Here is a 26377-nt window from a genome sequence, read left to right as displayed (position 1 = left end):
CAATACTAGAAAGGTGTACTTACTTTTTTGCTCCTAATATTCATGATGTTGGAGCATCATTAAGTAAAATCAAATAATAATAAAAATATTCCTAATTTCTTAAGATTTTGTATGCAAAAATAAAATGTCCTTAATCCATAAACAGACACCTAAATCCTTTTATGATGTCAACTGAGTTAAAAAATGTTCACGATGCAACATTTATAATAAGAGCGGTCACAAAAGACAGGCTGAAGATGTACTGAAGAAACAGAAGCTGAAGAAATACTCGAGTGAAGCAGCTGTCCCTTTTGTTTCAATGATTATATTTGAGAATCAGTTTTTGTGGAAATGATGCAGTATATAAAAAAGGAGACAGAAACTTACTATAGCTAAATGTCCAGCTAATCCATCCATTCCTGCACATTGCAGATGAGATATGTGAGGGTTTGCCTCTAAATAATAACCATCCACCCCGATTCATCACCTGAGCCCATGTTCAACGGGACCCCAACCTGCTCAGATGCCTTTCAAATCATTTTCAAACTCATGTTCCAATTCTATGAATCTTTGCATATACATGATACACAATGTTTTCATTTTTAGCTTTTGGGGATTCGGTTTCATATAAACATGAGCACAACTTGTGTACATGGACTGTCTTTTCTTGACAGGATTTACACCCAGAAAGGATGGGATGTGCCAAGGTTTTTGTAAATAAATATGTAAACAAATGCAGCTCAGGGACGTTCCCAATGAACTACTAATGTTCTGGTATTTGGGACTTATTATTTTTATAAAAAAGGAAGAAGGAAAAAAGACAAGTGGTAACAGGGCGCAGTCAATTCAGTCTTTCTAGGGCACAAGTGATGGGACATGAGGGGTGGGGTTTATCTACAAGGGGTGGTGCTAATTTCTCTCCTGCACGAACACAGTTTCCTGCGGACACAGTCCTGCTTCCTGCAGTGTGATGTCATAGTCCAAATGAGCAAGTCTTCGGCGGGGGAAGTTGGTGACAAGTTCAAAGCGTTCATTGGGGAATCCCTTAGACTGAACGTGTCTCACCAGTGCCTACAAGAAAAAAACAAAGGTCAAATAAAATGAATGGTATAAATACTGATTTTTGTTTTGGATATTTAGGCCAATAGTAAGTTTAACTAGAAAACATCCAAACATCCAACACCTTTTCCCCAAAATAACAAAGGCATTTCAACCAAAAACATTATTTTGCCGAAAACACACTGATCAAAATTAAAGAACAAAAATGACTGTAGCATGGAAAAAGATTACAGCAAAACTTTCTGAAGGTTACAACAGTCAGCAATTAGTAGGAAGTGTACAGGCCTCTGCTCTGAATGACTTCAGCACATCTGTGGCCAGCACTGAGACAGTAGTGTAATACATTATATATATACACACATATATATATATATTAGTGCTGTCAATTGTGCCATTGTGCCATCTTACTCAGCTCTTATATAGAGGTTGATATTGATTGCTTGTGTTTTCCAGTTTAGCTAGCGCTAGATCTCTAGGTCTTAAAAATTTGAAGTCATGTTTCCAATGGCAAGAGTTAACAATTGTGAAAAGTCTGGCAAGTGAAGGTCAAACTCACCATGAGTTTAGCTTTAGCAGACAATGCTATCTGTTCCCTTTGGCCATCTGGATATCGCAGCATTAAGCGGGCCTTTGGACCTGTGGACAGAGTCATTTGAATAGATTTATAAATACGTTCTCTATCAGTATTTAAGAATGTTCAGATCCTTCATGTGTAAACAATGAAGGATCTGATGATCTGCTGTCATCATTTTCTCACCCTGATGTCATCTTAAGTGTATGTATTTTTTGCGTAATACAAGTGTAAATTTTGAATATCAGCTCTTTTCCATATGACAGCTTCAAAACAATGACAGAAACAAGTCTAAAACTCTAATTAGATAACCAAGACTTGCAATACAGCACACAAGTACGGGATAGGACACTCATTCCCGACTGTTGTTTACATACTCAATTTGACTGATGGTTTCACAACTCATCATTTCACATCAAAAGACCTCAAGATATTATTGGAAGCCATGGGTATTAATTCTGCTCTGCCTGTATATATATTATTATTACTAATATTAAATTCTTTAATGCTCTAATGAAAACCTTCATCTTCACCTACATCTTGGAAGTTCTGAGGGCAAGTAATTCGATAGCAATTTTATTTTTGATTGAACTATCCCTTTAAGGAACCTTTATAGTGCTTTATTTTTGAGTTGGAGATTTTTTTAAACAATTTTTGAGGAAAATATAACTATAGAATGACATGAGGGTGAGCAACAGACAATGCTAATTAGTATTCAGTCATCTCTGTTTGCACTACATACCGTTGTCATCTGGATCTGCTGTGCTGGTGCCGGCCGGTTCTGAAGGCTGCTGTGATGTGGATCTGTGGTTTTCTGTTTGTCCCGTCTGACCGTGATTGAGCCCCACCGGCTCGAGGTGGTTCTTCTTACTCTCCTCCTTTCTGTGGCACAACTCTTTATGCGGAGACTTCCTGTGATGAGCGGGACTATCTGATCTGGTGGGAGGGGCTAATTCTGTGGAGGTGTGTCCATCTAAAGAATCCTCCCCTGCTCCAGCCTCATTATCAGAGCCGTCGACTGAGATCAGACCTTCGCTGTCAGAGAAAGGCTCTGCATCTGAATCATCATCTGAGCGCGACTCTGCCTTTTCTTGAGTGGACTCGTAATGCGTTTCTTGAAGAGAGGCCCGGATAGCAGCTTCTAACTGACTGTCCTCGCTGGCATCTATCAAACTCTCCTGCATGGACATAACATAATGTGATGACAAGGAAAGATGCGTAAAATGCTCTCTGAATGACTGTAGGACTTTACACTTACAGAACGAGCCCGCTTGGCCGGAGGTTGACTGGACTGTCCATCCAGCTGACCGTGCTCTGATAGGAAGCCTGTGACCTGATCCATGAATGAGGACACGTCCAGCTGATTCCACTCCACCATCTTTTGTCCTGTTTGCATAAGACGAAAACTTGAGATTAAATGTATATCAGAGAAATATTAGATCAGAAGTGTGCATACTTGAGCTTAAAAGTACGTTACAAATATCCAAAAAGTCCACTCCAACACACAAAAAATGACTTCTGTTGCTTGTTCAAACTTCTTGTTTAAAATGAGTTAAAACAACACTACTCCTAAGGTGTCTTTGGGACAACCTAATTGTTTAATGTTGAATCCACTTAAATTTGCCGAAAACATTAAGCTAACTCAATTAATTTGTGTTGTACCAACATGAAGGAATTGTGTGGAAGCCAGCATTTTTTCAGTTCAAGGGAGATAAATTGTTTTCTCTATTCAAGAACTACAAAAACAGCCTTGTTTGGACTACAAGCATTGTTCTATGGGGTTTATGATGTCACAAAGCTGCCCAAATCCTGCCAACAGAAATTTGAATAGTTGGGATAGGGAGGAACAAAACAACAATGACATTGTCATTCTGATATGTCTTGTAACATCTGTACATGCAAAGGTTCTGTGCAATCCTTTTGACCAATGTTGTCTGCTCAAATTGATTTTTTTTGTTAAATATTTTATATGTTGTGAAATTTCAGATTATTTACCCGATTCTCAAATGCGTAAGAAGACATTTCATTGTTTAAACATCCTAATAATGATCATATTTGTTGATCAGTGATGAGTGTCGCCATGTTAGAGCTGCTAGATTTACAACATGTTTACTTCTCACAAAATATATGAATGTGACTGTTTAACTGGCAGAAGATTGGAGTAAATGAATCACACACCTTCAGATTGTGTGTAAAACGATTCCCCTTGCCTTAGACAGCAGCATGGATTTTACAAATCATAAATGCTTTATTTTGCTAGCACACTTGTATATTCAAATGTCTGAAAACCAAAGGTATTATAATAATGCAAATTATGTCAAACATGATGGCAAAACATGAGAGAACGTTCTAGTACAATCAAGATTTTCTGTAAGAGCATAATAGGACCCCTTTGCATAGACTGCGAGCATTCATTACCCTAAAAACACATTAAATATCAGCCCAGCATTATTTTATATTCCTGGTTTACCCAGGTGGAAAATAGGCATATGAAGCAATGAATGAGCAAATAAGTTTTGCAAGTTACCATGTTATTACCATATTTCTACATTTTTTTTTTTTTACAACTATCACTTTTAGTTCATTTAAAAAAAAAAATGTATGGAATATTGACTGAATTTTCAATATTCACTGTCTTGCAAGAAATATTTTTATCCAAATCTGAAGCATTTAATTTGAATACATTTCTGTATGAAATTAATAGGATCATATAATTAATGTGTTCTTATTACAATTATTGTGCTTAACTTCAAATTTAAGGCTTGAAAATTGTAAAGCATTCTTTATCTTGTTTTTTATTTTTTTGTTGTTGTTGTTTTAAGGTATAGACTATAGAATATGTATTGTTGAAAAAGGTCTAGAGGCATTTGTTTTTACAAACTGAACTAACACTGACATAAATCTTGTTATGAGCTCATAAGGTGCGTCCAAATAAGCATACTTATGCACTATTTTACACCATTTTGTAGTATGAATAGTGTAAGTAGTGCGTTCACACTGAAAAATCTAAAAATAGTAAGTGCACTTTAATCACCTGGATGATGCACTTATTCAACTGGTAAATGAAGTGTGTTATGTTGGACACTTCACGCACTCAATGAATGCAGCTTTGCTTATCTAGCAGATGGGGAAGAGCTATCGGGCGCTGATGATGGATTACTTTATTTATTTTGGATTGTGGCGATGTGGTGGTGCAGTAGATAGCAAAATTGCCTCACAGCAAGAAGGTCGCTGGTTCGAGCCTCGGCTGGGTCAGTTGGCATTTTTGTGTGGAGTTTGCATGTTCTCCCCATTTTCGCGTGGGTTTCCTCCGGGTGCTGCGGTTTCCCCCACATTCCAAAGACGTGGTACAGGTGAATTGGGAAAGCTAAATTGTCCGTAGTGCATGTGTTTAAATGAGTGTGTATGGATGTTTCCCAGTGATGGGTTGCAGCTAGAAGGGCATCCAATGTGTAAAACATATGCTGGATAAGTTGGCGGTTCATTCCAGTGTGGCGACCCCAAATAAATAAAGGGAGTAAGCTGGAAAAAAAGTATGCAGTATTTTCCTACAAGAGTGACTATACCGTGTCCTGATGGTGAATGCAGTTAAACTCATGGCAGGTATTATTTGGTAATTTGGTCATTCATTTCACTGATTTGAAAACCGGTAAACATCATCAGAGAAATGGTCTGAATTTCTGCTTAATAAAAAATCATTAGTGTTCCATTTTAGACGACACTACATACAGTACATATACTATGCTGTTAAGTGTGTAAATGCACAGGTGCACGGTGCATAGTGTATAGTGAGTCATTTGGGACGCAGCTATACTTTTAATGATGCAGTTTAATATCTTAAAAAATATGTTTATTTTTTAAAAGACAACAACAACAACACCAACAACATCAATTATTAGATGAGCATTATGTTTTTGGGGTTTTTTTTGTCAGGAAAAAAAATATATACATCATTGGCGGAAAAGGTTGCCGTTTGTGTCTCACCTGTACGGGGGTCCAAGATAGAAATATAGGGGAACTTGTTAAGCTTGTAAAACTGAATGTACCTCTGCCCTTCCTCACTGTCATGGTAAACCTGTAAACAAAAATAACTTTCCTAAACAATTCAACAGCTTACAATCACAAGACAAGCCAAATCACGCCACATCAAAAGCAGATGAAGAGACAGAAGACATTCATAATGTCCATTTAAATGTACCTGCCAGAATATGAAGTGCTCTCGGATGATGGTTTTCACAGCATCATTGCTCCACACGTCCCGGTTCAGACACTGACAGGCGAAATCCTGCACATTCTGAATGTTGATCATCAGCCATTTGTTCTCAAGCTGGCCTGAGTCTTTTGCCTAAGGTGCAAATACACAAACAATAAGCTACATAATACTAACACACAAAATGGCTTGATATGGAACATAATAGGATGTTATGCAAAAAAATCTTTTGATTTATACTAGGCCAATGACTCCTATAAGTGAATATTTCCCAATCCTTTGTAAGATACTGTTTTTTTTGTGCATAGATCCTACAAAAGCTATATTTTAAACATTTAGTCAAATCAATTTTTTTTAATCATTCATTAATTTTCTTGTCGGCTTAGTCCCTTTGTGAATCCGGGGTCGCCACAGCACAATGAACCACCAACTTATACAGCAAGTTTTTACGCAGCAGATGCCCTTCAAGCCGCCACCCATCTCTGGGAAACATCCACACACACACACTACCGACAATTTCGCCTACCCAATTCACCTGTACCGCATGTCTTTGGACTGTGGGGGAAACCGGAGCACCCAGAGGAAACCCACGCGAACGCAGGGAGAACATGCAAACTCAACACAGAAATGCCAACTGAGCCAGCCGAGGATCGAACCAGCGACCCTGCGAGCTTCTTGCTGTGAGGCGACAGCACTACCTACTGCATCACTGCTTTGCCTTTTTTAATCATAACCAATTAAAAATGTTATTAATTTTCTGAATTAGCTGTCATCTATCTATCTATCTATCTATCTATCTATCTATCTATCTATCTATCTATCTATCTATCTATCTATCTATCTATCTATCTATCTATCTATCTATCTATCTATCTATCTATCTATCTATCTATCTATCTATCTATCTATCTTTTTTACAGTGTTTTACAATGGCTATGACACTTTTTTCCTAAACTTTTTAACTTTTAACACGGTTAGCACAACATTCGTCTTCGTGGGCTATACAATTAACACATTTCTTGTTGCTTTGACACAAAATGCATCCAGTTAACACCAATTTAAAATGCTTGAACTTCTTTTACACACAAATTCAACCAAAACCAAAACAATATAATTTTACAGTCAAATTTACAAATGCTTTAACACAGTATGTCAGAACAGATGACACCGTGTTCTAAACAGAAATTATATATGATAAAGTCAAAGTAAACAGCTGTTCTAATTGTGAATTGAAACACAAATATATAAATATATTATATATTTTATTTCATTTTATTTTATTGTCAATGAGAAACAGCTTATTGTGGTTGTGTGTGTATATATATATATATATATATATATATATATATATATATATATATATATATATATATATATATATATATACATACATACATATAATTCCCATCTATAGAAAGCACATGATCATATGTTCTAAAAGAGGACTCTTAAGTTTTTTGAAAGGAACAGCGAGCGCTTCAAAGAACTCCATTACTAATAAATCCAGGTAAGGTTATGCAATACAGTCATTGCTGTACTATACACAGTGTGTTTTGCAGTAAACTACTCTATAAACCTGGAGTTCGTTAGTACATACAGTAGATATACAATACAGCATTTGCACACACTGTGTCTTATACTTTCAGAGAGTCATGAAGTTGGAGTTCAATCATGTACCACATGAAATTATCTGTTGACAAGGCTGGGGATGTCGCTGTGGGAGAAACATACCGTGTCAGGCCATAGAAGATATCAAGTGTAATGTGGATGAGAACACGTGGCGGAAGACCGGGCAGAATAGAAGATTACTTTGTTTATTTTTTTATTAATATTGCGGTGCTTTTTTTCATCTTGCAGTGAAATCCTTTTGCAAATAAAGTCTGTACTGCAGCAATTCTGTGTCTGTATTTTTTTTACATAAAGTGTAAATGTTATAAAGCTATTTTTTTCTTCATTTTTTGTATAGAATTTTTGCAGTAAAAGAAAGAAAACGCATGCCTTTACTAAACCCAACAAAACAAAACTGTAGAGATGCTTCAAATATAAGGGCAGAGCTGACACATAAACTAATGCAGTTTCTGTAATGTCAGCTGATGATAGTGTTTTTATTGTCAGTGTGTTCTGATTGACTGAATTACTCTGTTGGAAGAGAACATGTGTTTGTGTTTTGAACAATAATTTCATTTTGAAACATGTTTACAGTGTTTTGTTAGACATGGTGTAGTGTGTTCGTTTATTATTGTATTTTGAAAAGTAGTTTAGAGGTTTAGTTTACAATGTGTGATTTTGAGCATGAAATTAACTGTTTTGTCAGTTGTGTGTTTTAGGTGTGTTGCTGTGTTAAGAGTTTAGCAAACTTGTTAAATGTATTGAAAAAACTGTCATAGCCATTGTGAAAAACTGTAAAAGAACTATTTCTGCCATTTTCCCCTTATTATTACAGAACAGTATAGTACAGAAAGTAAAGCTGAAGAGTCTTCATGTTGCCAGGTATCCAATCCAGGATTAATGTCCATTAAGAAATGATTGAGCTTTCATTTTGGATTCATGAGAAAGACACATTTTGTCTCCTTCAACATTTTATGCGACACATTATGAAATAATGCAACCTGGAACTTCATATTTTTTGCTGCAACTGCACTTTGAAAAGAGTCCAAATGTGAGAGAAAACAGCAACCCCGGCAACAACAGATTGAGTCATTTTAATATCTTTTCTATTTAATTTTACTTTGTTTCAGTAATTCTGTTCAGTAAATCTTATTTACTGTATGTTTTTAATGTCTCTCTATCTAATTTTGCTAGTTTTGTCCAATTTTTGTAGTTTCAAATTGGAATCACAAGCAAACCATCAGGCCTTTCTAGACTCTAAAGGGGCGTCACACACTGGATGTGCCGCTCGGCGCAGCAACACGGCGCGCACATGACAGTTTAAAGTATCGCACATTAGACGCACACATTGGCACGCTATTAAAAATAAACTAATCAGATGGAGCTCTGTGGCGTGGCAGAAATATGAACAGTGCCCCGAGTTGTGGCTGGATGCCGCAGACAGCTGCCGACTTGCGGCGCCGGTGTGTGTACCCTGATAGAAACCTATGTTTCGAATTCTAAAATGCATGGCGCTGCGCATCGCCAAGCGGCGCTTCTGGTGTGCGATCTGCTTGAGAGAGAGCCTAAACTACTGTAATAAAACATTATTTACATTTCTTTTTTTTTCATTACAATATTTCTATTACTTATGAACTTAATGGAACAGAACAATAAACAATGTGAACTATCCAATCACTGGATGTAAAGCTAATGTGTTTAAACTAAAGCAGCGATGGAGCTCACCGTCTCGAAGCTGCCTTTGTGCATGAGTTCGATGGGGGGACGAAAGAGATCGGCAAGCGTGCTCAGCTTCTTGTCCACTGCACTTCCGTTTCTCAACTCCTGCTCCTGTCGGACTGAACATTCACAGCACAACATCAAAGGACTGATCAGACCATCTACACAATAGGTCTCAAACTCAATGAAACAGTTTCTCAATATGCTTTCTTCAGCGATCTTGTGTCCTCGCATTCTCGTGTAATGTCATTATCGGCAGCCAAAATTCATTCAGTTCCAATACTCAAGACTGCAAGAGCAGAGGACGCGTGAAACTTCCCGGATGTGTTCTTGATAGAGGACGCACCGATGCAGACTTGAGCACTGAACTCACTCTAGAAGTCCCAAAAGTCATTGCGACTGGATGTGGTCTTTATATATATTTATTATTAAAGTTCAGAGACAACTTATTTACCTCAGGTACCTCAGATTTAGAGTTTCCCTAAATGAAACGGTGAAAGTAAACATCACCATGAAAATCTTTATAAAGGCATAAACAGTTAGGAATGTTTATTTGCTGAAATTCGTATTAAAATCTTTTTTATTTATATTGTTCAACATGTATTTATAATTTCTTTATGCATAGTATATATTTTGAAAAGGGGAAAAACAATAAATTGTTGTAAGAATGCTGTAATGTTTAAATCATTTTCAGTTAAAAACGCGTGAAGGTCATGTGAGCATCAGGAAAAATGCAACATCTCATTTCTCATGGGACACGTTCTCTGTTCTCGTGGTCTCCCGAGTTCGTTCTTCCGAGGACACATGAAAACACCGGTCTCCACAAGAACGCAAGTCCATTCTCTGCGTTCTTGGAATTGAAAAACAGCCGCAATCAATCACGTTTAATCAAACACAGCTGATGCAACTAATCAAGGTGATCAAGACTACTAGACACTACTAGATCAGCTGTGTTTAATTAGGATTGGCGCAAAACTGTGCAGAGCTGCGGCCCTCCAGGAATTGAGTTTGAGACCTATGATCTACTGTATGTCCCATCTAAAAGCTACACGTGTACTTACTGGTTTCAGTCTGAAAATCCCGAAATCCATCAAAGATTGATCGTGCTGGTCTCCGTCTCTTTGGTACTGAAAAAGAGAGATGTTATTAGATTAGTGAACAGACAGAACAGGCTTCGGCAGGGTTTCATGAGAGGGTTTCCCACTGGTTGATTGTCATCTTCTTTTCAATTTTTTGTATTTTATCTTCATTTAGTAAAAGCTGTAAATAGTCACGTTGTCTACATTTTGCAGTAAACAGCTGCAAATTATAAACTCTAAATAAATACATTTGGCTTTTTTATAAGTGAAATCATTACAATTATAAAGTACATAATATATAACTTGCCCATTAGCTAGGATAGAACCTTTTCACAATGTCGTCACTTCACTTCCCCCTACTTTTGTGTACTTTTGAGTGTATTTTTAGTTCTGTTACCTTTAAATAAATGGGAGACTTCTCTGGAAAATTTACAACTGAAATTAATAACGCTGCACATTGTGATTTAGGTCTGTTAAAGTACTGGACACAAGTTTAAAAGTTTCTCTTTCAATATTGAACTGCTTTCTGGGTTTAAAAATGATGAAGTTATTAAGAATAGGAATAAGTTATTGTTTTTTTCAGAAAAGTATATATTTGCAACCTTTTCACCAATTAATTTAGTTTATTTCCTCAATAATGGATTCATTTTACTTTTACTGTATATTAATTGTTATGTGAATGTTCCAGCACGAGTAAAATTCTTTATTAAATTTTCTCATGTTATCTGGTAAGTATTTCATCTTTAAATGCAATGTTTCATTATTTCTTATTTACTGATCCATGAATGTTTTTTTTTCAGTTTCTCCGTTAGAATGAATTAAGACCTTTAGACAGTATCCTGCCGCCACCTAGTGGGTGGTTTTAATTAAATATCTGTATACTTTTTACCCCAAATAATCAGTCACAAATAATTTCATATACTTATATTACTGCATTTTAATCATATAATTAAAATGCAGTCTTCATATTTTTAGAAAACAGCCATAATGACCATCCAACCTTATCAGTAGTAAATATACAGCTGACTGGGTAAAAAGGGGATTTCTGTGTAGGCGGTAGTAAAGATACACTGCATGGAGTGTAACAAGGCACCGCATGACATCATGCGAAAAGGGTCTATATAACTAGTATTACTGTTTACTGTTTGTTTTTACAATTACGGTTATAGAAACAAATTTAGCTCAATTTGATGTAACAACTAAAAAGTTTGCTCCATGAAAAACATTTACTTGCTTATCATTTGACCATCCGCCATGTTCAAGTACATTTTTAATGCCTAAAGAATTATAGGGAAACACCGAGTCCTGTTGCATAAAACTGGTTCGAGCTTTTACCCAGTTAAGTCCACGGTTAGTTTAAGCAAACTCTGAGTTTTTATGCTCAAAAAGAGGTTGGTTTTGATCGAGTTTTGTTGTTTTGTTGGTAACTAACGCTACAAGGGTAACCTTCTCCAAAGCAAGTTTTTTTTGGGAAGAGATAGTGAACGCAAACTGGCCCATTCAGCTGTAAGTAAAGTCATAGATTTCTGATGCAAAAAAGCCACACGCATTTTCTTGCTCCAAATTAAAAAAAAACATTTTTACACAATTTGATTTGCCTGCTAATTATTTGTTTATAATGTATAAATATAATTATTTATACTTTATATTACATATTAAAATACTTTTGACTTTACCTTTGACTTTAAATGAACATTTAGATCTAAATATTAAAAGTATAAATCAGCACAAATTCATAAAGCTTTTAAAATGACTGTCTCATGAGTTGTTTGTGAACCTACATTGTTAAAATAAATGATTGATTTGCATTGATATAATTATAATAATAATATATTAATTTCTTTAAGTTGCCTTTTAAATGTCAGTAGACGTTTAATCAGCAATTTAATCTAATCAGCAGTGTTTAATTCTGACTTGTATACATCTTGTATGCAAGATAATGATGTCTTAATCTTCAACAGAAAAGTGAATTGTGCTCATTTTCTCACGATAACCGACTCAAATTGACTCTCTCTCTTTGGTGTGTCATATGATTGGCTTTTTCACTTTCATGTGCACGCACTCCAGAGTAAATCGTTAAACCCAAAATTGACAGAGAACATTCATATCAAACAACTTACCCTCATCTTAACCAGCTTACATTTCTTTGGATTTGTCAGACCCAAAATTAACTGCAAGCCAGAGTTTGTTTACATTTACATTTACATTTAGTCATTTAGCAGACGCTTTTATCCAAAGCGACTTACAAATGAGGACAAGGAAGCAATTTACACAACTAAGAGCAACAATGAATAAGTACTAAAGGCAAGTTTCAGGTCTGTAAAGTCTAAGAAGGGAAGTGTTAGTAATTTTTTTTTTTTTTTTTTTTTTGTACAGTTAGTGTGATATTCAAATAGGCAATTGCAGATTAGGAAGTGAAGTGGAGACTAAATAGTTGAGTTTTTAGTCGTTTCTTGAAAATAGAGAGTGACTCTGCTGTTCTGATGCAGTTAGGGAGTTCATTCCACCAATTGGGCAGATTGAGCGTGAGCGTTCGCGAAAGTGATTTTTTTCCTCTTTGGGATGGAACCACGAGGCGACGTTCATTCACAGAACGCAAGTTTCTGGAGGGCACATAGATCTGCAGAAGTGAGTGCAGATAAGAAGGTGCTAGGCCAGAAGTCACTTTGTAGGCAAACATCAGAGTTTTGAATTTGATGCGAGCAGCAACTGGCAGCCAGTGCAAACGGACTAGCAGCGGAGTGACATGTGCTCGTTTAGGTTCATTGAAGACAACTCGTGCTGCTGCATTCTGGAGCAGTTGAAGAGGCTTGATAGAGTTAGCTGGAAGCCCAGCTAGTAGAGAGTTGCAGTAATCCAGTTTGGAGAGAACAAGAGCTTGAACAAGGAGTTGAGCTGCATGTTCAGATAAGAAGGGTCGGATCTTTCTGATGTTATAGAGTGCAAATCTGCACGATCGAGCAGTTTTAGAAATGTGGTCAGAGAAGTTTAGTTGGTCATCAATCGTTACTCCAAGGCTTTTCACCATTTTGGATGCAGTAATGGTTGCCCCATCCATCTGGATTGAAAAGTTATGGTGTAGAGTCGGGTTGGCAGAAACTACAAGCATTTCCGTTTTTGCGAGGTTCAGCTGAAGATGATGATCTTTCATCCAGTGTGAAATATCCAACAGGCAGGCTGAGATACGAGCTGGAACCGAGGGATGTTTAACTAGTTTTGTGCAACATGCCTCTGTTCTAGACAGAATACAATGTCATACCTCCAAACAGGGGCTCTGGCTCCACCAGAATTTCCTGCTTCTGAGGAATGGGTGCTCGCACTTCATCTCTGACAAAGACAAGAAGACAACATTTAGACTCACAGTGACTTAAACACATTACAATGGAGAGGCTGATCTGAGGTCAGTCACTCACTCTACAGGTGGGATTCTGCTGCTGGACGCTCTGGCTGAACTGGCGCTTGTGCTGGGCTCCTCGGCGATGCCGCCTCCATCCAGAAACATTGTGACAGCCATCTCGAGGTTATTGTTACATGCTTCCAACATATGCTTGCCTACGCTCTCTGTGGCTCCTGCAAACAAACAAGAGCATCGTTTATGTGAGGTTAAACATCAGCATTAGGGATGTCAACATTAGCGTATATGCATATTATCATAAAATCAGTGTTGTTGCTAAAACAAAATGTATATAATGTACAATGTGGTTTTCATTAGTTAGTACATTTACATTTAGTAGATGCTCTTATCCAAGGCGACTTACAAATTATGACAAGCAAGCAATTTACACAACTATAAGAGCAACAATGAAGTGCTATAGGCATGTTTCAGGTCTGTAAAGTCTAAGAAGGAAAGTATTAGTAATTATTATTATTTAAAATCTAAAATCTAGAGTGGTAAATCTAGAGAGGCAATTGCAGATTAGGAAGTGAAGTGGAGACAGATTTAAACATGTACATTATATGATTAAGAAGTAACCAACAGATAACTTAAAATAGGATATGCATTTTGAAGTCAGAATTATTAATAAACAGGGGGGGCTAATAATTCTGACTTCAACTGTGTAACTATAACCTTTTAAATTAAGAAGCTGTCATGCCAATAATATATACAGCAAGCAGATATTTACACAATTGTTATTAACTTGAATAGAAAACCAAAAGCAACCAACTATAGTGGACAATAGACAGTCATGACTCAATTTGTTTAGATAACAACCCTTAAACTAGGATTTAAAGGGGAATACTGATATGGCTGCCACATAACATATCATGCATTATTAATGTAGGTTAGCCTAATACAGTGCAATTACGGAGTAAAATTTTCTTTTTTTTAAAGTTCATTTCTCTAATGGTGTAACAAGCTAAGAACACTGAATGAATGATTTGTCTGATGTACTGTAAATGCAATGCTCAAAACAATTCTAATATAAATGTAACAAATTTGAAACCTTTATAACAAACTTCCTTATAAACAACTGCTTAGACCTGGGGCCTGTTTCAAAAAGGAGGTTAAGTGAAAACTCAGTGTATTTTAACCCTGAAATGAGAGAAACTCTGGGTTTTCCGTTTCAAAATGGCAGGTTTGTCAAACTCAAGAAATCAGGGTAAGTCAAGCCTGTTTCTGAAAGAAAGGTAACTTTAACTCAGAGTCAGTTACTGTGGTAACTTTGTGAATCTAACCTGGTCTGGAGCAGGTTTTATTCTCTAAACTCTGAGTTTCTGTCGGTCTCCTCCCCTTTTTTAAAGATGAAGCGTATTTCTCGCATTAGCCTTACGTTTCCACACACCTATTTTAGAGCTCATTTTGGAGATGTGCATAAAAACGATTGATGGATACGTCGTGATTAACATAACTTTTGAAAATACGCATAATTAAACATGTGCATAACTGAGTAGGTTAAACTTTTTATTTGATAAGATGTACATAAACTACGAAGTGCACTTAACAAATTACAGTATGTACATCAAAAAAAAGTTTGTTAGAGATAGGGCTGTAACGATACACGATATAAAATCGAAATCGCGACACTCAGATCTACGATCCTGTGTCGCGGTGTAATAAGGAAGAATCGCGACACACCCACCCCGTGATACCTTTCCAATAACGTCACGCGTGCCTGCAAAAGTTGAGCTAATTAACACTTTTTTTCGTTCGACATTACAAGCACTGCTCCGTTTAAGCCCTCGCAATATTTAGCCGGGAGAGCTCGCACGGAGCTCTTAGTAAGGGACCGTCTGAATGTGTCAAGAATATCAAAAACAAAACCAACTTAACCCCGCTTGACAACCGACAACGCCAGAAACATTGCCAATGCTGTCAAAGCGGCCGGATTTTCAGCGCATATACGATGAATTGCTCACACTGTTAATGTGGCTGCGCAGAGAGGGATAGGCGTTCACCAGATGTCAGGTAACAGCCAAACTTTTCTGTAACCGTGCAGTGCGCTTTCTGTTTGAACCTTTGAGAGTGCTGACTGACAGGTGCGTGCGGTCAGAAAACACGACGAAGCTTTCAGTTAAAATAAACACAGTTTCTATAGTTATAGCCTACTTTATTTAGAGATAAAGGTATATGGCTCTGCATATAATCACTCAATCTTGCTGGAGTTTATAGCCGTTTCGCTTTACTTCAGGACGCATTAACACCGCTCTGAAGGTCTAATCGTTGTTTTAAGTTATCCAGAGCTGTATGAATATACAAATCTTGAATATAACAATAGTATTAAATATTACAATTGTAACAAGACAGACAGCAACACTTTTGCACAATCGATACCCAGCTGATTCAGTCGTTTATAAGAGGACCGAGCCTCTTCTTTTTTCCTTGTCAACATAAAGGCAGTAAGGTGCGCCTTGTTTTCGGCCACTTGTTTAACTGCAAGGCATACTTAATTTGCGGGATGATAACGTATAACCCGTGCCTACAGACACATTTGCTAAAGAAGCAAAATGGAAGAAGAATATTGCTGTTTGATACAGACTTGTTGATACTAAACCAGCGCTTATGTTGACCTGGATCTGCGTAATAAACGCAACAAATAGGCTTTACTTTTTATTTTACAGCTTAAAGCATGTACGCAGATTAATGCAATATCATATTTAAACAAACTGTTTACAAAAAGTCTACATATGAGCGCGTGTTGTTGTCTTTTCATCAGGCAGCGCGCGCACTTGAACCGCGAGGGAGAGAGAGGAAACCATAGGCTATATCAGGACATAATCTTTAAAATAAGGATTTCTATTAAAATGTAAAAGGTTTTGTGATTATAATAATAACAGCGGGGCATTAAATAAATGCATATTTTCCGTGGAGCAAGCAATTTGAGGAAGTCTGCGATTTTTATTTGACGGAAGAAATAAACATATGATTGGAAAAAAAGCCTATGCCGCTTATTAAAAAGAATCAGTCAGTATTTTCGTTTTGTAAAATAAATTAATTATTTAAGTGAAAATAATTTAGGGCAGTCATATTTATTTTATTCATTTTATTTAGATTATTCTGCTCTTCTGTGCTAAACACTGCAGGTGCGTGAAGATGCTCTGTTGTTCTGTTCCGCTATTAATATATAAAAATAAATCAGTATTTTAAAATGCAATATTTAATGTGTCATACACAAAATAGACACGTCAATTTGTTTAATATAAAATTAATAGTAATCTGACCAGTTAACCGTTAATAACCGATTTATGAGCGGCGGTTGTCGGTTAGCAAAATTAACGAAATGAGCATCCCTAGCTATTTAATTTACTTTTTCTATGCAAGAGAACTTGATTGAAAAATAATTTTCAACATGCTTGAACCATCTAAACAATGGAGTTTAGTTTGGTTTTTCAACAGTATTTTGTTACAAAGAAAACAGAAGTGATATAGCTTTGCCTATTTATTTATTTTAAATATGGCTATTTATATTGTTAATAATTTGCATAGTTAATATTGTTCTTTGATGTTTAGTTTATAAAGATTTTTCAAATGTTATTTAATTAAAAATAGTTTTAAAAATCTTTTTTTTCCCACCCCACACGAAAAAAATAAAATAAAAAATCGTGATACGAATCGAATCGTGGGCCAAAAATCGTGATACGAACCGAATCGTGGGTTTGGTGTATCGTTACAGCCCTAGTTAGAGATGATGATGATGAAAATGTGTGTGAATGCACAAACCAGCAGACTGAGCACACTGCAGAACATCTTAAATGTTGTTTTAGTCATTCTAAAATGCCTTAACTGTTTCAGTATTAGTGTATATTATTAATTACCTCCGAGCGTCTGGAGTGTGTCAAGATCTCCGCGTCTGGCTTCAAACGCCCCCACGTGTTTGTTGTGTGTCAATTGTATTCTGAGGCGCAAGTACATTAATTAAATAAAAAAATCATTGACGCAGCTTCTTCTACCGCAGTAAATTCTGTTTTTACTGTTGATATCTGGCGCAAGTTAATCAGGAAGTGACGATTGTGTTCTCTTCGACTGTTTGGATAAAAACGCTGCTTTATTTTTAGGCGTTATTCCAGTTTTGCACAAATTTATGTAATAGCCTATATTTTGATGGAAACATTTGCCTACATTTGTCACACACAGAACAAAGTCACGTACGAGGCTTATCCTATCATTAACCTTCGACATGCACTGTTACTAGATTAATGGGATTATTATTCTGTCTAAAAATTATTTTATTACCGCTTACCTTCTTAATGTTTTAAACTTCTATCACTTGATCAATAAAAAGGCAGACACACAACAAGTGCGCTGTTAAATCTATTAAAACTGATAAAAGTGTATAAAAGTTTAGAAAAAAGTATAAACGACACACATTACATTACTTATTTTATTATACTTAGATGTTTAAATACTTAAAATTAAAAATTACGCATTGACTTGAGCAGCTGTTTTCGCACGCTAACTGTCTCTGTTTCACTGATGGTTGCTTCTTTTAAAATATATACACTTATATTTGCTATAACTTTGCATGAGCAGATCAAGTTCAGCCGGAGAAAGAAATGGTGATTTTTTTTTTAAGATGTTGCCATAGTCACTCATAATATCTGCACTCCATTGATAATGCCTTTTTAAAGTCACGGTGTGCGCGCTTAACTCTGAGTTGGTCTACTCAAAGTTGATTGACCCAACTCAGATCAGCTATTCTGAAACCGAAAACTCTGAGTTTTTGATCTCTTGTTAAATCAACTCAGAGTTCAAGTTTAAACTCCGAGTTGTTTGAACCTCCTTTCTGAAACAGGCCCCTGATCTACAATAAAACCAGCCTAAACACATTACAAGTTTATTATGTAAAATCTTACCATATTGCTTACAAAAACATCACAGAATCCCAATGGTATCAAGTGAATTAAACCCAATATTAGTACTAGAAACTGCAACAAGTTTGATCCTGCACTTGCATTTTTGTAAGATTACTAGCTGATTTTGAGAATGGGATAGATACTAAATACTTTTGTGTATTATGGCCTGCACAGCAGGGAGATCGACCAATTATTTCTGACCACTGTAGTTGTTTTACTTGGGGTGCTTTCACACATGTGAATCAATTCATTTGTTCCGAAACAGGGATTAAAATAGTTACATTGTTGCTCTTTGTTCTTGGTGCGGTTCACTTTCACACGGCAAAGTTTCTAAACGGATCAAAAGAGCTAAAACAAGTAATCTATGAGTAAACTCTCCACACATTGGTCAGAGTTTCACGGTTTATTTTGCAGAGTCCCGTTTAGCTGTCAGAAAAGTGGTAGTTTGACAGGGTGCGCGCGACGTGTCTGAAGACCGAGGAGGGAAACGCGTGATTACCGGGAGATTATCACTCGTTTGCGGGCATCCGGGAGTCTCTGTGCATTTGCGGGAGACTCCCAGGGCTTATGGGAGACTTGGGATGTCTGGAATGACCTCCCGTCCTACTCTGAATTCTCTCTAAGTATTGCCGTATGCCTATTACATATCCATAAAACACTGTGATATAGCCAGGCTCGGATCTTATCGCTTTCTCACTACACTCAATCCGTTTCAGAGTTCGTTTTAATCGAGCCAAGACCACCTCATTCAGGTGATCTTGGAGCGATTGATTTGGCGAGGATCTGAGCGCGATTGCTGGATCCACATATGCTAAACGAACTGCGCCAACTGGGCAAACGAGACAGGATCCGAAACAAAAGTCTAGGTGTGAAAGCACCCTTATAGACTTTACAAAACAATTGCAATAGGCCTGCACAATAAATTGAGAGGAAAGCATTAATGCAATTGATCAAAAGCTACGATTTTAAGGCAGTGGCGTATCGCAAAATGCGGAGGCCCCCAAGCAGGGATCACTGACGGGGCCCCCTGAAGAAGGGGGATGGGGGGGGGGGGGGGGTGAGAGAAAACACGGGGAAGCGATCACAAATTGAGGAGCGGAGAATGGAGGCGGGGTGGAGCGACAACGCGGGGAACTTTGTGAACTTTGGTTCCAACCACAGTTGTTCCAAGAGTTTGATTATTGCGGTTGCCGGATTTTTAATTATTGAAAATCGCGACGACGTGGGGCCCCCTAATCACACAGGGCCCCCCTGCGGTGCGTGTCCATCCGCTACACCGCTGTTGTAAGGCACATCTTGTCAGGAAAGCTTATAGAGTTGGTCAATTAATTGAAGGGAGATTTTCATGTGCACTGTGTCAGTAAAACCGGCTCTGTAATCAGCAGTAAATCTCCAGCACCTGATTCAGATTAGAGATTGACACCTGACAAGTTAAGCAAAAAAGTATACAGATGATTTAAAGTTGAAGATAATCATTTAGATTTGACTGCTGTTTGCGTTACGTCTTGGTGAATTATGGCTGTGTTGCTGTTAGATCTAAAAACAACATGAAAATACCACATTTTTTCTCCAAACTCATCTCATAACTTTAGTTGAGTGTCTGAAATAAATCCTTCTGTGAATTGATTCCGTAGATATGTGTTTATTAGTCATATTGAATCAATACAAGTAGCTCAATCCTGTCGGATTTCTTTTGTCTCTTCTTCATGGCATATTTGTGCTTATCACCTGAGAGCACCCACTGGTCTTTGGAGATTTACAACTAATCATAAAGCGGAGTTTCTGTGAGATGTGCATGAGAATTGCAGCTTTTTTAGAATCATCATCTTAATTTTATTTCAATTAATCATCCAGCCCTGCAGATGTGTGATCAGCAGAAAATCTCCCCTAGACGCCAGAGAAGACGCTCAAACCCACACAAAAAAGAAACCCAGGAAATCCCCATAGCATCGCATTATAAATAGAAGATTTAACACTTTTGATTGCTTTTACGTAACTAATAAACACACGACTATGAAATCATCTCACAGGAGGATTTATTTATATTATTATTATTATAGCTGAGAGCTAGCTCTTTGCTTCTCTTACATGGTTGCCTGGTCAGTACCTGGATGGGAGAACACATGGGAAAGCAAGGTTACTGCCGGAAGTGGTGTTAGTGAGGCCATCCTGCGGTCTGTTGCGGGTCCTAACACCCCAGTATATTGATGAGGACTCTATACTGCTCAGTGAGTGGCGTCTTTTAGATGAGATGTTAAACCGAGGTCCTGATGCTCTGTGGTTAATAAAAACCCCAGGATGCCAAACCTGCCCAATGGCCTCTGTCTATCAGGGCCTTCATACCCATTACATAATTGGCTTCATCACTCTGTCTCCTCTCCACAGATCAGCTGGTGTGTTGTGTGCGGTCTGGTGCAATATGGCCATCACTTCATGCAGGTGGATGGATGCTGCACACTGGTGGTGGATGAGAAGATTCCCCCAATAAAGTGTAAATTAATTTGAGTGCTCAGAAGAGCTTTATAAATGTAAGGAATTATATTATTATTATTATTATAATTATTATTATTTCAAATACTCGACTTAATAAATTGAGTTTGCAGTAAAAATGTTTTAATGTGCTATTTGCACACCGTAGTTCATTGACAAGCTACGCAAAAATCAGTTGACAATAGCAAAAATAAATTAGAAAATAATTTATTAATAATTTATTAATTAATAAGGTCAGCAGTGATAACAATGACTGCTGTATTGCTTCCAGTGACCTACAGTGCAGTTTATTTACTCCTTTTTACTTGTTTACTCAGTAGCATATTTTGGTCACTCTGAAAGTATGTGCTAGAGATTTACTGCTAATTACAGAATCACCTTTACTGACAAATGGACCATTAATGGCCTTTTAATTAATTGTGGAGCTCTAGATTACAATGCAGTTTGTGTGAGTGTGGAAACAGAGGAAGTAAAACCAAGAGGACACTTGAAGCCAAAAACCGTCCAGTTCTTATTTATGGTCTGCCAATGAGTAAATCTTCCATTACCGACTAAGTGACTACATGAGGCATGAGATACAAATACATGTTTAATTTGTGCTATTAGTAGTGGTGAAGAGAAAGGACTGCTTAGGTTTACTACCATTTTGAACCATGGCATCAAAACTGTGACCATCATATTATAAACAGCATGTACGGAATTTTCTAATAAAATAGACAGAATCTGACATAGGGTTGTAACAATATACCGGTATGACGGTCTACCACGATTTGAACGTGCACGATTATCATACCATGAACAATTGCATATCAACGGTTTTAACCCTTAAAGACCGAGACAGCCGCCCGCGGCTAAAAATAAGTATTGCTCTTAAATGTTTAATAACTTTTGATCCGCTGATCCGATTCATACAATTCAAAGATTGGCATAAAGAAGAGAATCTCAGCCTTCTAGTGCTGTATCTGCATAACATTCGCGGACTTTTAGAGGCTCCGGAATCATTGCGGTTACATCATCAAAATTTGACAACGCTGATTTGACAAAGAAACGCTCGTCACTGTGTCTCCGGACAAACCAGACATGATACATTGATGCATTGTCCCACCTCCATGCCCAGATTGGTTCAAACTCGCTATATCACAACCAATAAGCATAGGTTTCGCTTTTGTTTGTGGACCAACAACGAGCTTTTTGAAAAACACGGAATGAGAGATAGGCATACATTTATGCGCGGCTAAATAAAACGCAAAAAAAAAAAAGTTTTGCATGAAATAATTCTCATACTAAGTACTTTTGCATGCACAGCAGCACAGAAACATGACAAAACAGTGACACAGCAAAGACGAACTGCTGCTCTTGCTGTTTTCAAAAGACGCAAATGAAGGTGCAGCTGTTTGTCTGCATTGCAGACAACCATATCCAGACAACCATATCCATGCTGGCACATAAAACCTAAGGATGTTCCATATTGAATCTAGTTTCGTTATGTAACTATTTATAGTATAGTAAATATTTATATCTATTTTTTTACTGAGGATTTGCACCTTGTTTATTTGGACTTTGACACATTATTTATTATTTTCTTATTTTTTTATTTGTTCATTGTAAGTGGTGTTGTTTATAGTAACTAAAAAATATATTATTTGGAAAAAGTCAAATTTGCTTCACTGTTCTATTATTTTGTAACATTTGTAACATACCGTATACCGCGAAACCGTCAAACCGTAGTATTGTTTTAGACGATTATCATACCGTAAAAAATTCATACCGTTACAACCCTAATCTGACAGTTAAAACTAGTGAAAATTGAAAATGTATTTATTCATTCATTCATTTTCTTGTCGGCATTGTCCCTTTATTAATCAGGGGTCGCCACAGCGGAATGAACCGCCAACTTATCCAGCAAGTTTGGATGCCCTTCCAGCCGCAACCCATCTCTGGGAAACATCCACACACACACACACACACACACACTCATACACTACGGACAATTTAGCCTACTCAATTCACCTGTACAGCATGTCTTTAGAATGTGGGGAAAACCGGAGCATACCGGAGGAAACCCACGCGAACGCAGGGAGAACATGCTTGCTGTGAGGCGACAGCACTACCTACTGTGCCACTGCTTCGCCCATATTTATTTATTATTAGTTTAAATTAATACATTACTACAAGCTGAAGGATATGCATACCATTTACTCATAAACAAGAGCATATCCACTTTAATAGGCCAGTTTCTGACTAAAAACACAGGATACTGGAACTATGGTTTCAAATGTCTTCATGCTACTCTCTTACACGCTAAATAACACTTAAGGATTTTTCTTAATTATATAGTGTCATATTATCTGCTAAACGCAAATACAGTGCTGTGTCAACAAGGAGTGACATAGCTGTACAATGTAGCATAGCAGATGACCTTAAGCTGTTTGTTTTTGGAAAAATATATAGTCATCGGCCAAATAAAAAATGTAAAATAATAAGTTCAATAATATGAAACACCTTATAAAATCAGCCACACATTATAAAATCCATTTAGAAATTAATCTGTAAATTCTTTGTAATTGGAGACAATTTTGTGCAATTGAACGCTGGTAAAACTGAAGTGTTGATTTTGGCTCCAGATAGCATCACCCCAATGATAAAGCAAGTTTTGGACCGTTGTCATTTTCAAATCGCAGTGACATTAGAAATCTGGGTGTCATCTGGGATAGAGCTCTGTTTTCATAGTCCTGTTAAATCTGTTGTTTGTACATGCATCTGAGGAACATGGCAAAAATCTGAAATATTGTTTCGAAGGAACAGATAGAGATGCTTGTCCATGCCTTTCACTATTCACAGTTGGATTATTGTAATGTTCTGTAAACTTGTCTGAACAAATCATCTATGGAGTGATTTCAAGTTGTGCAGAATGTAGCTGCAAGGCTTTTAACCAACACCAGCAGGAGGTCGCATGTTACTCCTGTGCTTGAGGCACTTCACTGGCTTTCTATTAGTTTTAGAGTTTAAATTTAAATTTAAGATTCTGGTTATTATAGAGCTCTGCATGGTCAGGCTCCCCTTTATATTCAAGATCTTTTACATAGTCTCTCATGTAACCGGTCTCTGAGGTCCTCTGGCCATGACCTTTAAGTCACTCCCAGAACACGTCAGAGTAAAGGGGACTGTGCCTTATGTGTTGTTGCCCCAAGACTCTGGAACTCTCACCCTATAGCACTGAGAACTCTGGGATCATCTTATTGGTCAAGCCTTTTATTAACAGTATAGTGAGCTGGTTTTACATTAGTGTTTCTGAATTTGGATTTTTAACTTGTTTTAATATGTTTTCTTTTATAGATGTGTTCTTTTACCCATTTCCTGTTTTCTTTTATTGTAAAGAACTTTATAAATTAATGTCTGTGAAAGGTGCTATATAAATAAACCTTTACTTACTGATTCATTAAAAAATGTATCTGCATAGTACTTTCTTTGTGCAGGCTTCCTTAACATTATTTGCCCATTTAAATAATAAATCATAAACACTACACACACTTTTTACAGTTCTTCTGTTTATTATAAAATAGTTTTTTGATGACTCCTAATTTTCTTAGTTTCATAGTTTGCAGGTATGTAAAGCCATTTTAATTATTCTGAATAACCATAAATCAAATAATATTCAGTGGTGTGAAGTAACTAATTACAAATACTCAAATTACTGTAATTGATTAGTTTGTCTTAGGAGTTGTAATTTTTAAAACATGTACTTTTCCTTTCCCTTGAGTACATTTTTAGTGTTGTATCTGCACTTTTACTCCACTACTTTAACCTCCAGCCACTACTTTATTTTTTCTTGTCTGTGGGGATTCGAAAAATCAGTCCTGTGATTTCTGTCCATTCAAATCACAAATAGAAGGTAAATCACATCACAATGATCAACCTCAAGTTATGTATGCTTTATAATTGCAGCAAACTGTTTGGAAGCGTCGTGGGGTTGTTGCAATCTGTTTGCAATCAAAAATCAGGTTGACGTCAAACCTTAATGTTATGCCAACGTCAATGTCTAATGTTCAACCTAAAATCAACCAAATATCAACATTTAATGACTTTACAGCTCTACATTGTGTGTTGTTACCACTATGACATCTATCAGATGTTGGATTTTGGTTACCAAACCTAATAAATAAATGTCAGTATATTTGACGTCAATAGGGATTTGGTTTAAGATGTTGGCTTGACGTTAGATTTTAGCCACTTTTCAACACAACCTAAAAATCAACCAAATTTCAACATCTTTTGACGTCATTATTGGACATAAAAGTAAGGTCATCCTTAGATGCTGGCTACATTGAATTTTGGTCACCTGACATCACAACCTAAATCTAACCTAATATTAACGTCTTATAACATTGTGTGTCTGCTGGGCAATAACTAAATGCACTACAGAATGTTACGTTTACACACATCCACAAATTACATGTAAACGCATCAGCTTTTCACAGAGTAATACTCACTACTCTTGAGTACTTTAGAAAGGGCTACTTTTTACTCATACTTTGAATAATATTTACAACATTTACTTGCACTACATTTTTAGGCAAGTAATTGCACTTTTACTTAAATACGGTTTTTCCAGTACTCTGTCCACCACTGTCAATATTACAATGTGAGCATATATCCAGGTAAGACATTCAGCTGGACCTTCCTGACTGAATCTACGTTGTAAGTTATGACCATAAAAATAAAAAATAATGATATTTGAATTGCCAAATAAAGTAAGGGAACCTTAAACAAGACATTAAACAGTTCCATGAGTATCATACAATCTCATTTAATCAGTCTTTTACAGTTAAATGGCTAATATCATAAAATAAATCGAGCAGTCTAAATCTGATACATGAAGGCACGTATCATTAGCAGCGCGAGCTCGTTTCAGTTCTTATACCCCGCCTCTTCAGAACACGCATGCGCACAACCAGCGCATCTTTCACCTTTCAAAAAAAGTAGCTGAGAAACACAACTGAAACTATGAAATGAAACACATCATACGATGCTCTAGAGCAGCCGGCGTGCACACGTCCATACACAGCAAACCTGAACGGCCCGAATGTGTTTAAAACGCATACATTCTGCGCGTTCCCTTGACTTAGATGCGAGTTGTGAGAAGCATACAGAAAAAAAACGGATAAGTGATTGAGAATCAGCCTCCACAAACCGCCATGTTGTGGACTGAGGCTCACAGACACACTTGCTGAAGTTGCTGAACACTCGCGGTGGCTGAAAACATGCAAACACACACACATACACACACACTCAACCTGTAGCGTTTACATCTGGCGGGGGGGGAATGACAGCCGTGGAGTGAAAATCCCGATGATGCACTAATCTGGCCTG

At 37.0% G+C, this 26377-nt stretch overlaps 1 protein-coding gene across 2 annotated transcripts in view; it reads right to left on the bottom strand.

Annotated features, from left to right (window-relative positions):
• Positions 1-284: 284 nt before the first annotated feature.
• Positions 285-26377, bottom strand: part of ubxn7 (UBX domain protein 7) — a 26527-nt gene continuing 434 nt past the window's right edge. Inside the window, exons 1-11 of one of the 2 annotated variants that reach the window (XM_087239130.1) lie at positions 26302-26377; positions 13639-13795; positions 13485-13552; positions 10208-10273; positions 9153-9265; positions 5808-5954; positions 5594-5684; positions 2868-2995; positions 2352-2787; positions 1595-1674; positions 285-1050 (exon numbers count right to left, since the gene is read on the bottom strand). The exon at positions 26302-26377 is cut by the window's right edge and continues 131 nt beyond it. In XM_087239130.1, the coding sequence (XP_087095256.1) occupies positions 889-1050; positions 1595-1674; positions 2352-2787; positions 2868-2995; positions 5594-5684; positions 5808-5954; positions 9153-9265; positions 10208-10273; positions 13485-13552; positions 13639-13795; positions 26302-26377 (1524 nt within the window). In that variant the 3' untranslated portion in view covers positions 285-888. The remainder of the gene's footprint in view (positions 1051-1594; positions 1675-2351; positions 2788-2867; positions 2996-5593; positions 5685-5807; positions 5955-9152; positions 9266-10207; positions 10274-13484; positions 13553-13638; positions 13796-26301) is intronic. The other variant, NM_001001951.1, reaches the window with a different exon arrangement.

This window comes from Danio rerio, chromosome 2 (assembly GCF_052040795.2).
Source record: "Danio rerio strain M-AB ecotype USA chromosome 2, GRCz13ab, whole genome shotgun sequence".
Lineage (NCBI taxonomy): Eukaryota > Metazoa > Chordata > Actinopteri > Cypriniformes > Danionidae > Danio > Danio rerio.
This window is presented reverse-complemented; position numbering and strand designations above follow the sequence as displayed.